General features: G+C 42.3%; 1 protein-coding gene across 1 annotated transcript; it reads right to left on the bottom strand.

Moving 5' to 3' along the window:
- Nucleotides 1-3,008: 3,008 nt before the first annotated feature.
- Nucleotides 3,009-11,065, bottom strand: GEM (GTP binding protein overexpressed in skeletal muscle). The gene is made up of 5 exons (XM_040068579.2): nucleotides 10,936-11,065; nucleotides 8,859-9,201; nucleotides 5,740-5,816; nucleotides 5,050-5,254; nucleotides 3,009-3,441 (listed from the first exon to the last, which is right to left on the bottom strand). The coding sequence occupies exons 2-5, from the start codon at nucleotides 9,190-9,192 to the stop codon at nucleotides 3,164-3,166; spliced, it is 894 nt and encodes a 297-aa protein (XP_039924513.1). The 5' UTR covers nucleotides 9,193-9,201; nucleotides 10,936-11,065; the 3' UTR covers nucleotides 3,009-3,163.
- Between the last annotated feature and the right edge of the window lie 2,600 nt (nucleotides 11,066-13,665).

Here is a 13,665-nt window from a genome sequence, read left to right as displayed (position 1 = left end):
TGTAATTATCACATTAGGATCTGTCATTGTAGCCCTGACTTAATAAATAGCAGAACAGTGATTAGAATCGCTGATTGATCCATTCCACTCTTTTGGACACTCATATCTGAGATGAACAGAGGGACTGTTTAAGACATTAAAGACTTGAAATATCAGCATTCCAGAGTAAATTAGTATTAATCAGTCATTCCAGGTACACTAGCTTATATATATATATAGTAAGAGTTGCTCTATTTGGTAATCTGGTGACCATCAGCTAAAACCATGACTCAGATTAATCTCATGAGCTGTAAGAGAAAGCCCCAACCCTTCCTCCATGCCCAGCTTGCTGTAGCCGTTGAGATCCGAGCATACGATTTGGGTTCCTTCAGGTGGAACTCACAGTGCCCTTCAGGAGTGTGTCTCAGACACTGCAGTCCCAGGTGGACATTCAATCCACAAACCAGACTAGACCAGGTTCAAAACAAGAAAAGCCCCAAAATGTGCAAAGTGTAGATGCTCAGCACCACGTCTCTCACTACGCATCCACAGGTCAGAAATAACACACTCTGGAGGTGTAACTCTGAGGTACAGCTCCATGGAGGAGATGCTGCCGCTTGTGCATTTTCACCCTTCAGCTTCCCCCATGCTCTGCCTGAAAAACCTATGGCAAGCATGGAGCCTGCAGGATGAACCAAAAGGGCCGGTGGGAGGTTGACTGGGACATGAAAGGTGGGGACATGTTTAAATTGTTTTGGTGCAAAGGCAGTACTGTGCTGTTCAGAGGCCAGCAGCAGCCCCAGAAAATAGAACTGCAGTGATATCTGCTTGCTGTGAACAGGAAAAGTGAGGTGACATGCCATGCCCACTGCACAGCTCTTTGTGGCATCTTGTGACATCTTGGGGGAATGGGCCTATCTCACTTTTTTTTTTCTTTGAAAAATTATATGTTTTAGAAAGAAATTCTGTTATCCTGGAAGGAGTGGAAGGAGATAAGCGAGGATATGAAAACTTACTGGGCAATTCCAAATTTTTACCATACCATTGATGTATCTCGATATCATAATGACAGTATGAACATGAATGGCTTTTATTCCTAAGGGCTGTATGATCAACATGAACATTTTGCATTTCTTCAAAACCTGCCTTGTTTAGATTTGTATCTAGATAGATATAGAATAGACTAAGGAAATGTACTGGTTGTGCACAGCTATACTTTCAGTTCATAAATATAATCTTAAAAATTGTTTGTGCAATTTTGTTTTCATTTTTGAACAGGGGAAAGGTCCTGACAGTTTAAAAGTTCTGAAAACTAAATTCTCTAGACTGCTCTGGGTTGGTTTAGGGTTGCATGCTGACAGCTCAAAAGCGTTCATCCAAAATCCATCAATATGGAACTTGTCTCTGCTCATTTAAAAAGGTTTCTATCTTTCCGTTCTTGTCAACACTTTATTCTAGATCAGAAATTTCCTTCCAGGGAGATCTTAATACCACACAAGCATTGAGTCATTCTGCAATGGGATGTTTTACCCCTAGAGAACTGCTAGAATTCATCTCTTCAGCTGAGGAAATTGTGGGCAAACACTCAGCATGCTCATTCCTGTCCAGAGCATTTGGTACATGAAAATGCAGCCCAAATGGGGAATCCAAGTTTCACCTTATTAGTGTTGCATGTTTTTGCCTTCATCCTCTGGGAGGACGAGCTGCCAGGCTGGACATTTGGCTTTTCTGAGGCACGTGGTCAAAAATGTAAAGACTATAACTCTGACCAGCATAGTCAGCATAGTCAAGAGGGAAACAGCACAAATATGCCCAGCAGTGGGTGAGGATTAGGGTACACCATGCCAGCTACCTGCTTTCTGTCCCTGAATGTATCATTTCTCTTATATTCATCTCCAAAACTGGGGTAACAGTACTCATCTCCATTTCTAAAGCGCTTCCAGGCTAAAGGCCAAAGACCTTCACTAGGAGTGATTTATTTTTAACTCTGTCACTGCAGCTCCATTTTTATGTGAGGGATACTGTGCACTCATCTTTGAGGCTCCTGGTGCTTCCTGCCTTGAGATCCAGGGTTGCTATGCATCCTGTGTTCAGAGATTTAAGGAATCCTCACTGCACTTCTCAGGCAACAAACTTGCCCAGCATGCACAATCTTTTCTCTGCTTGAAAACATTCTTAGGGATTTTCTACTGAGGCTCAAAGCAGTCATATATTTTATTTATTTTATTACAAGGCATGTAAATAAAAACTTGCATATCTGAAAAAAGATATTAGATAGAAAACGGTAATAAAATTAACATTATTATCTTAAGAAAATTGGTAATAAATACATTTCCCCTCGACATTAGAATGCTTGTTATTTTGCACAATAATAAATACAGCATAGCTCTGGCATAGAGAAAGGCCAAGGATGGATACAAGAAGTCCATGTGGTGGCATAAAAAAGCTCAGGTGATTTTTAAAGGTTTGGCATCCTGCACTTGATGCTCTTTGATACAACTTGCACTTTAATTTTACTATGATTTTTAAACAGTCCCATAATACGAAAACATGAGAGGAAAATCTGTTTGACTATAGGATTTTTCCTTTAAATATTTTCAAAGTAAGAGATGTGTAAGCTCACTGAAACTAATCCTTGAAACAAAGAAAAAATACCGAACAAGTGTCTTTGTGGTTAATCTACAAAAATGCATTTTTTTTCAGCTGTGGGAGCTCAAGCCTGACCAGCCAACTGACAAGGGACCAATCTCCAGTCAGTTCCTCAGTTCTTTACACAGTTTTAAAAAAGAAATATTAATAACAAGGAGAAAGAGTAAAGACAGTAGTATTCACTTCCCAAGGTATGGCGTTTGAGGTTCTTACACTATTATCCAAAGGTGAGAGGATAAAGGAGAGGTGTATTCCAGAACAGTTCCCAGCATAATTTTGGGTCATTCTGGTCTATACTTTCCTTTTAAAACTACCGACAAAAAAGAAAAAAAAAAAAAAAAAAAAGAAAAAAAAAGAAAAAAAAAATAGATATTTCCATGCACTGTGCTGTTCTTATGTCAGCACATATCACCACAATCACAACTGTGAACCTAAGTCACTGATAGCCCAATCTAATATAGATTGATTGATTGTCCTATGACAAAGTTAGATAATGTCCACAAAATGCCACAAGCTCTGGCAGAGTCCAGCAGTCTTAAAGTACTGATAGGTCATGGCAAGACTTGGACTTGAGTTTGAAGGCCATGTTCTTGTTGTTCTTGGCAACTATTTTGCCCCAAAACCGCCTGGCTTTCTTGGGAATGCTCTCCCTCCGTTTCTGTAGGGCCAGTCGCTTCTCATTCTTTTCCTTGCTGTCCCTCCGGAGCCGGACTTGCCGCACGATGCCTTCGAACAGCTCTTTCACATTGTGCTGCACGGCTGCTGAGGTCTCAATGAACTTGCAGTCAAACACGACGGCACAGGCTCGCCCCTCTGCAAAATCACAAGGTGGACACGTTACATGGGGTCACAAGGCCCAGGGAGAGGGCAGGAGCAGGGACAAGCTGCCACGTGTGGGGGAGTCAGAGACACCGGGGAATTCCTCAAGCCTGATATAGGCACAGATAAATCTTTAATCACCTGATGCTCCCTGCTAGCCCACAATCCATCTGCCCTGTGTCACAGCTGCTTCCCGGAGGAAGGAGGGGGAGGAGGAATGGAGGGTAAATCCCCTCCCAGTAAAGCCCAGCCTGCACTGCTGGCTGTGAAGGCAGCACAGAATGATGGATTGAGCTGAGACATTGATGGCTGGGAGGCCAGCAGGGGCTCAATACCGCCCAGCCATCTTCGATGAAGACTCTCTCAAGCTGCACTGATGGATGACGATGGCACACTCCAGGCATACAGCACAGCACTGGAGGCAGGACACTTTCCTCCTTCATGGGCCACAGGTGTAAACCAGAGCCTTGGAATTGTGGCAATTTCAGCAAGAACAGACACATGTACATAACCCTTAATAAAGGTCTGCGGCTTTAGGGGTTCATCTGAAAGCATAGTTCTCATTCTCAATTACACAAACCTAAGCTAAACCTAACGCCTGTCTTTCACACACAAGCAAATTTATTGTCTTGCTGTGAATTCATTGCCAGGGCCAACCTGCCATCTTTCTAAAGAACGTTCAAGCCGGGCAAAGAGGAATGAGAAGGCAACCCTGGGCTCCCTATGAACCCCTCAATTCAAACTCTTCACTTGGGGCAACTGTGACAGGAGCCAGAGGAGCTGCGGACATCCGCAGAGGAAGGAAAAACAGTCTTGCTCAACTGGGAAACAGAAGAGCAGAACAGCTGCAGAGAGAAGAAAATGCTGAGCAAAAGAACCCATGTTTTGATGGGCCAAGACGAGAACGTCTAATGCATGGCTGTGTATTACAGTGTGTCACCTCAGCCTTAGGGAAGACACTCCAAGAGGAGATTTTACTGATGCTGAGAGCCAGCAGCAGTGTTCCCAACAGTCTCTCCATTCCTATTTATGGGCTTAGTGGTTATTCATTTGTGCAGCCAAGGGAAGGCTGATTTAGCATCCCAAAGCAAGGCAGTAAGGAGACCTCTTCTGAAAGGCTGCACAGTTCCTGCCCAGACTAGCAAAACAAAGATTGAGAGGGAATTCTAATTCATCAGGGACGACAGAGAACTGGTTATAAAGAAGAAAATTTTTGGCAGCAGAATAAAGGGGGTTAAACTTGTTATGCATAAATATGCAGTGGGAATCCAAAGAGTTTCCAGCTACCAGAGAAATCACATATTGGAGTGGTCTTACACCAGGAGCTGGAAGGGAAGAAATCCCGTTTATGATGGTACTTAATAAATATAGAAAAGGTATTATCTGACATATGACAGACCAAGGAAGGCTTAAGGACCTGGCAGACCCTTCCCAGTTCTCTGCCCTCTGTTCCAGTCCTCTTGTATTTTATTACTCTTTTATTGCCCAGACCTGATCACAATGTACTCCCTCAGCCAGAGCACTGCAGTTTGTCCAAAAGCTACTAGACGACTTTTAATATTTATCTCAGGTTCTCAGGTTTATGTTCATCATTTCCTTTACCTGCCACTGAAACTTCACGGCACCTGACAAGGTCACTTTTGTTGCCAACCAAAATAATGGGGATATCTTCTTTCTGGCGTGCCCTGCGGAGCTGTATTCTGAGTTCAGAGGCCTTCTCAAAGCTTGCTCGGTCTGTGATGGAGTAGACGATCAAGTAGGCGTCTCCCACTTGCATGCAGTGGTCTCGAATCCATTCTCCCTCACGCTGTTCAAATTAAATGGTCAGACATCGTTATGCCCGGAGCAGATTTTACTTAGAAAGTAAAACATTAGAGAATCCAAGTGCATTCCTGCTGTAAACTGTAATGGGTATGTATGGTTTGAATCACAGTTATACTACAAGTAATTCCAATGTGGTGATGGTATGAATACTTCACCACAAAGGAGGGCAAAAACTTGCCCCAGATAATTTATTGTGCTGGCTTTAGGCTGAAATGAACACAGTCTGAAAAGAAAGCTTGAATGTTTTGTTTTATCATTAAAAAAAATTAAGACTTGCACTTCTCAGGCTCACAGTGCAGAGCCAGTAGGCATGCTTGCCTTGATATGGGGTAGGGTCAATCCTGTATCTTCCTCGATCCTGCTGTATGGAAAAACCTATTTTCTTTCCCAAAGGAAACTTACTTTTTATATTAGGAGTTATTCATATACACTTTCCTTTCAGCATTTGACTAGAACAAATAAAAGTACCTTATTATCCCACATGTCGAGCAGTATAACAGTCGCACTTTCCCCATCCACCATCAGAGCTCTTTCATATGTGTCTTCTGGAAAGAAAAGCAGAAAGGTTGGTGAAATATTATTTTGTGTCATCATGTATATTACAAAATTCCAAGTTGTTGAATGTGGGGGATTTGTTCACAGAGTTATTGAGCCAAATTTTAGCCGGCTCACATCCAGCTCTTTCCTCATTTCCATCATCATTGAATCTGCACTCTGTTCATTACTGGTTGCCTTACTTTCCATGATAGATGAAAGAGACTGAAAGATCAGGAAACAAAATGTTCATTATTTTGGCTGATAGTTTCTCTATCTTATGTGGGAGAGAGAAAATAGTACCAGTGGAAGAAATAACCAAAGGCTGAACATTTGCCCCATGGGAGCAGCAGAGTCCAGCGAGGCTGAGTAATGGAAAATATTTGCTTTCGCTTTAGCATGGACAATTTACGGGTGAACAGACACTGCTGCTGAGAGCAATAAAGTGAGCAGCCTACCGAGTGAGGAGGACAGGGTGTTGTGAGACAATAGCTGCTGAGTTTGAGAGAGACTGAGACTTCTGTTGCACACTCTCTCCCACTACACAGTTTCTCACATCACCTTTGATGTCATATAGCAGAAAAATTTTAAAAGCACATGTCAGTTATTTTGTACTGCAGCCATAAAAATTCATACCTAGATTATAAATGCCATGTGGCAAAATTCTTCATAGATCTAAGGAGGCTGTTGCCACTATGAATTTTGATCAACCCTTGCTGTGAAATCTGCTTCGAATACCAATCTTTCTTCTCCCCAAAGCTGGGGACATTAGGATTAGCAGTAAGGGATTTGGACCCATTTCTGATCTCAACTAGCGGTCAGTGAAAAAAAAAAAAAAGCCAATCTTAAGGTACTGCAGCATTTAAAGGATCTGCCCCAATCACACTTGTAGATAAAGCTGTGTCTAACCTGTGCCTCCTAAGGCTTTTGCAGTGAACTGGTGAAGTGAACTTTCCCCTAAATTTTAATCAGAGCCTTTCCTCAAAGCTAGGGATCTACATACCAGCAAAAGAATAAGCCAAAAATATTACACATTTAAAATAAAGTCAAATGGAGCCCATGCTTAAAATGTCAAGACTAAAAACACAGAGCTAATCACTAGGAGTGGTTTCCCTTAAGGTCCCAAGAGTATAAGACTTGTGTCCATGAGTTAGCTTCATCTTACAGTCAGTAGCAAAGCCTCTCCATAAAAGCAGTTGTACTCCTCTGTGAGCTGGTTACCCTGAAACTATCCTCTCATGTGATAAAATTTCCAGTGTGTAAGCTAAAGTTCCAGTTTGTAAAGCTGAAGTAAATATCTTCTTCAAGTGACCAAGCATCTGTGTGAGAAAAGCTCCATGCACACCAGAAGACTCTTTCTGCACTGAAGCTCCAAATGCATGATCACACTCCTTGAAAATACTATGCCTAAATAGCCAGATTCAGCACTGATTTGCACCTTGGTCAGTCCTAAGGAACTTCTATAGCATATAAAACACACTGAAAGTGAGTTCTTAGTTAATTTTGTGCTGTTTTCAAAGCTGACACTAAAAAAGGAGAGAGGTAACAACAGCAAGACTTCCAATTATCTCTTCAGAGCTGGCCTTGAAAATCTGTCACTGCTATACTCCAAGCAATGCTGCTGGGAGTGCAATGGAAAGAGGAAACCACACGGCTTCACATGAAGGAAAATAAAACTGCCTGACAGGGGTGTGCAAAGCAAACCAGCTGCACTTTCTGATGTCTTGTCCAAGGATCCTACTCTAGTCTTTTAGCACTAGGAAAACTTTTATCAGAGATACTCCTGGCTGAGGAGCTGGGAGAACTATGGAAAAAGCTGATGGCAGAGCACACCTAAATCAGTGAATTTCAAATCCCCCAAAGGCATAAATCTCTGTTTACCCAGTCTGAGACAGCAAGCAAGGAAAATGTGAGTCCAACCTTCTTGATACTGGGCTTTTTAAAATCCTGGGCTAAGCTTCCCCTAACCAGAGAGTTAAACACACAAAAAAGCAGCTGTCCTGCCTATGCCCCACTGAAGGCTGGAAGAGAAGCCCAGAAATTCTCTGTGTGGGCACTGACACCAGCACACCAAGTAAATACAGGCAGGAGACAGACGGGATACGGGAGAGACAAAGAAAGCCCTGCAGAGTGACAAACAAAACCCACAGCCAGCTGCATGATCCCTAGAAGCAACAGTGACTACGTTCTTAGAGACACAGCAGATTTCTGTGGCAGCACAACCCTCCCACAACCCACATCAACATCTTGTACGCAATATAGCTCAGGACTTGGTGCTACAGCTTCACCTTCTTCATGGTCTGATCTTTGGGATTAGAGAGTGCTTTGCAATCCAAAGCAAAGCAAGGGGGAAGCATCAAAGAGTACCCTACAGCCGGTGTCTTTCCCCCGCTGGGCAACAGGAGTTTTCCTACTTTGTTGAAGGTCCTTTATCTTTTTTCCTCCTGGAGAAGCCCATACTGTGCAAGTAACATGAAAGAAGGTATTTACTCAAAAGTTTATATCTTTCACTCGAAGTCCACTCAGCCTGTGCTAAGGCAACATGTTTATACAGAAAGAATGAGATGACTTCTAATGGCCAATATTTTGGAAGTTACTTTTTCTTTATATATGATTTAAAGTATTTAGTTCTTGTAAATCATGAGGACCTTCAGTTGTGCTCTCTCCAACAAGGAAAGCTTAAGTCAGCCCTGTGATGCCAGTGGTGACACGAGTGTCGGACCAGCATGAAAGCTGAAGCAGACTCTCATACAGCATCAACACAGGCAGGAGTGAGGCAGTTTCCAACAGGTATTTTGGAACGAAACAGCATGGGAATATGAATTGCTCTCTTTCAGTGGCTTTCAATCATTGCAGGAGAGTATATTACTTAGCTTATTTTGCTTTCTTGTTCTCTTAAAAGAGGTGCTTGAGTTCAACCAGTTTTGATCATCAGACCCAAATGGTTGTTACCTCTGGTTTACATTAAATGGCCTCTCTATTTTTCTGTGCCAATTACTACAGGCAGAGCTGACTGCAAGCAAACACCAACACCCCAGGATATAATTACCTACCTCCCAGCACCTCACAGTCACTGTCAATGCTGTCATGCACCCCTGCAAAGATGTTGGCTAGCGAGGATTTCCCCACGCCATGCTCCCCAATCAGCACCACCCGGTAGCAGCTGCTGCCAGACTCAGAGGAGATGACGGAGTCGGATGACTCCGAGGACCAGCTCCTTCTGTAATATTCATCAGGGCTGATGGTGTATCGTTTCTGTGGGTTGTACTCGTTGGAGTCTTTCTGGACCAGCAGATTCTTCCCATCAGCAGGGATGCTCCATCGCTGCTGCTGCTGGTGCAGACTGCTGTTGTGGGTGCGACGCATGGTAACGTTGTTGAGAGTCATTTTTATCCCCTAGTGAGAAATAGGGAAATCACAAATGTTACCCACAAAATATTTAGAAATGCTCTCTTACTAGCTTCAAGGGGCCACATCATGCTCCTCTGTAGGGACCTAATACGTGAGAAAAGAAAAATTAGCCTTTCTTCACTCTTGTGTACTTGGTGGCACACAAAGAAATATTTTAGTTATTAGCTAGTGACACAGAGCCTGTTTCCCAGGAATAATACCACCCTAACATGCTAAATCCTATCTTCTTTAGCCTTTACTAGCTCAGGGCTGTGCTGGGTGCAGCCCAGTCCCAGAAAGAGGGAGGCACTGCCATGTCCCAGGAGGAGAAGGAAGGGACAGTGTTCACCACACTGGTCCTACACAGCAGCTGCAGCCCTGCCGAGAGACTGCCTGTGGGACAGGCAATGTTCACCTCCTTTTGGCTTGACTGGGGCAAACACAGACACTGGTCTCAGTTGCCACCAAGTACCGGTGCCGCTGGGTGTACAGCATCTTTCTCATTGTCTCAGTTAAGAGCTAAAACTCTGAGCAGGGCAATAAGGGAGAATTCACCGCACTCTTAGAGAACCCTGGTACAAAAAGTCATGCAAGCAAGTCTTGCTGCCATGGGGTGGATCTGAGTCTTGTCTGTGGCCAGGTAATGAAGAATGATTCTGCCTCAGACAGTGACTTTTTGGTTGCTAAGAGAGAGAGGACGTAGTGAAATCTAACAGCTTTGCTTAGGAGGTACAAGTTATAGCATCTACAGGAGATATAACTGGGAGAAAAGGCTCATTAATTTATAGATATTAAATCAATAACCTAATTACTGCACAATTAATTAGATAAGTTCACTCTTCTTACATAAGCATAGTTCTTAATTATATTTTACTCAGCAAACTCTATTTTGCCTTGCTTGGAGGCAGAGAAGAGTGATGTCATTCTCACAGGCCAATAGCTACCATTTTTAGGAAAGTTACTTTGATGCATTCCAGCTCCCAAAGTGACCATTATTTAGACATTTTTTCTTTTTTGCCCTATATCTGATGTTTCTCGGCTCTCTCCTCCACATCAGTAAATAGGGTAATTGTCCATAAAATTCACCCAACCACTTTCAAACCTCAATAAAAGGTGATGAACAATAAAAAGTACAGTAAAGCAACACATACAAGTTGGCTATTCTTCTTCATACAAAGCTGTCTGAAAACTTCTGTGAATAAATTCCCAGCAGGACCTAGGACAAATATATATTTAAAAAGCGCTGTCTGAACTTATTACAGCATACAGAATATTTTCTCTGTGATGTGCAGTACTTTGGGGCAAAATGAGATCATTTGCATGGTCCTGGTCACAGTAACTTTGTCAGCAAGAAATACATCTAATGAAGAAATCGTGCACTAAGCAAAGGCTGCTTCACAAACAAAATTAAATATTTACTGTGGTTGAATTCTAAAATGCACTTTTTCCTTACACTATCCCCATTGAAAAGACCAGATGAAAAAAGCCAGATCTGATTCAGTCAAACAACAGAGAGTAACTCACAACCTACAACAAGCAGTCACTCACAAAACCATCACAAACACAAACATATTACAACTTAGCCTCTAACAAATTGTCATCCCTCATTAAAAAAAGCCAAACAAGTCCCTGTCACACACTGTGCTCCAAGTTCAAACTGGTTTTGCTACCCCTTGCTGCATTTAGCTGCCTGGGTCTCCAGCACCTCCAGGAAAAGACTGGGTCCAAATCCGCTCTTACTTGTGCCAGGCTCCTGCAGCCAGTCCAATCCTTTGCTCCTACTGCTCTTCTCTCTTGGTGGGCTGTGACACACTGAGCAGCTCTGCCGAAGTAAATCCTCTCCTGCTTTGGGGCTGCCTCTTTAATTCTTTCTCAGCGAACCTGGTTTATATTAAGCCCATCTGATCAGAGACAGGGCTTTTCCGTGACGTGGCTGGCCTTTCCATACAACAGCCAGCCCCCAGCTGGGAGGAAGCAGACATGCAGAAGAGGAAAAAACTTGCAAACAATCTCAAAAGACTTACTCAAAATCATGTGATTGTTTTAATATTGCCAGTAAAATAAACACTTTTGGTTCTTGCGTGATGAAAACAGGAAAGTGGAACAAAAATAAATAATACGTGGCATTTTGCCTCAGACTGCTTTTAATTCAAATGTTATCAAAATTAATGATGATTTAAAAATTGCCTAAGCTTATTTAATACATTAAATTCTGTAAATGTATTATGTATCTGCTCTCTGTCTGCAAAACACACTTAACCCCCTGCTGGACAAAACATTTCTCTGGAATGAAATATCTGAATGTTATTTTGAAATATCTTAGAAGTAGGAATATTATTCTAGGGGCTTTGTTGGGGTTTTGTTTGTTTCTTTGTTTTTAAAGCCCCAATATTTACAAATCTGTTATACCCTGTTAGCCTCCAAGTGACTGTACCCAGTCTCCTGAACTGTGTAACCATCTCTGTCTCACTTCTGCTTCAATGTTTTACTACCAAGGGCTTGAAAAGACATCCAACTATGAATTCAGTGTTACTGCAGCTGGATGTTGGCAGAGGTGCATCAGAACACACAAAGTCTGCACAAAGTCACACAGTATTGATGCTGTGCACAGAACAATTGCTGCATCATGTACATGCCACAAACCCAGGGTCTGGTCCTTAAATTTTTATAGTCTCATAGCTCATTGGCAGAAGAAATTTTGCCAGAAGGAAAAAAATCCAAATGTGTTGAAACTTGTAACATACTTCTTCATTAACAAAGGAAGAGTAAGAAACTGTTTCAGAACTACTTGCTAGGGCTACCACAACTTCTACATAAGCATACATAAACCCTGTAGTCAGGTCCCAATTATCCAGCCTCTGGATTAAATATAATGAGGTCATACAGCTTTCTTTTATATTTACATATTTATATTCTATATTTACATTTATATTTACAATCTCCTGGTCCCTGAAACTAATGGGACAAGTTCTTATCCTAGAAAGTCTGAACAACTTTGGCTTTAAACAGCGGAAATAAATATTTTCCATGCTACAGGCAATCAAATCTTTAACTGACAATGTACCTTTATTGAAGAGAACACTGATGTGCAGAAAACATCTCTTGCTAACACTGCAATTGTAATCTCCTTGCTTTATTTCGCCTTTGGCTTTACTGCATTCCTGTTTTTCACGCAGTTTTTCAGGGACCTCCTGAGCCATTCTCAAGTTTTAAAAGCCAAGAGCTTTTCATAAAGTAATAGGTACTCATCAATGTACATGGAAATTATGCAGATCTACCAAGGGTAGAATTTAGCAAAAATATGCCCTGATTTTCCTTCACCTGTATTTCAGTGCTTGGCAGCAGCCAAACTGGCCCCAGGTCCTGAATCTTCACCTCACCTGTCTCGTACACATCAGGCTCTGGGCCTCTGTTGCTGAGTAATAATCCCAAAGAGGACAAGAGGCACTTGTAATAGTTTACTGCACAAAAGATGTAACTACATCTCTCTCCAGAAAGATGTGTGGCATGGACAGTACTTTGCAAAAATACTTTTCCTGTTGGCATACTCAACTGAAGTTGCTTGTTTTTTTTGAAACATGCTGGAAACCATTAAGGTGAGTGGGTGGTTGGAGTACTATGCTCTGCACCTAGGATTTGCATAGCTCTCTATAACTCATCTGTAATTTGTCACTGCTGAGTAAAAAAGCAAAACCTGTCCACTGCAGGACTGGAGAGATTTATGGCTAGTGATTGCAACAGAACTGCAGGCTCTAATGTCTCACCCAAATGTTTAACATATCACAGCAGAAAGTGCAGACAGGAGAAATAAACCAAAGTCAGAAAACCCTTTGTGTTTAGTTGTAGTCACTGTTAGATTAGGAATGGCTAGACATCATCTTTCGTATCCTCTTCATAAAAATTCAAGGCAGACAAAGAAAATACATCTCTCCAGAACTGTACAATATGTCTCTTCCATAAAGCCATCCAGAAGGGCTGTCCCAACATGGCATGAAGCGCTCGTACTTGGGGAACTTGCACATGTGTTTTCCTTCCTACTGTCTCTTCTGAGCCTACTCTGCTTTTCCAACTGGACAATTAACTCTCCAGGTCCCATTCTGTGCTACACATCCACAGGATGAAGCGTTGTTGCTCCTCAGGGAACGCCATCATCACTCATGAATGTCACTCATTCCTGTGGGAGAAACACTTTCTTACTTGAGAGATGCAGCTTTTTTAGCCTCCGGGTGCTTACAAGGGATAACAGCAGGTTGATTACTGAATATACGGACTGAGTTCTTCTCAGAGACAAAAACAACCCCATATATTGATGGAAACTGATGCAGTCCTGGTCTGTTCAGCCCTTTTGCACTCTTTGCTGGTCAACACTTCTGCCAAGTCTTGTGCGTGCCTCAGACACAGGCACAAGAAGAGACAAACCATAAGGCCAGTGCTGTCGCAAAGCACACGAGTGCTTGAACGTAACTGCCT

The sequence above is a fragment of the Hirundo rustica genome, chromosome 1 (assembly GCF_015227805.2).
Source record: "Hirundo rustica isolate bHirRus1 chromosome 1, bHirRus1.pri.v3, whole genome shotgun sequence".
NCBI lineage: Eukaryota > Metazoa > Chordata > Aves > Passeriformes > Hirundinidae > Hirundo > Hirundo rustica.
The sequence above is the reverse complement of the archived record's forward strand: the minus strand, read 5'-3'. Positions and strand labels throughout refer to the sequence as shown.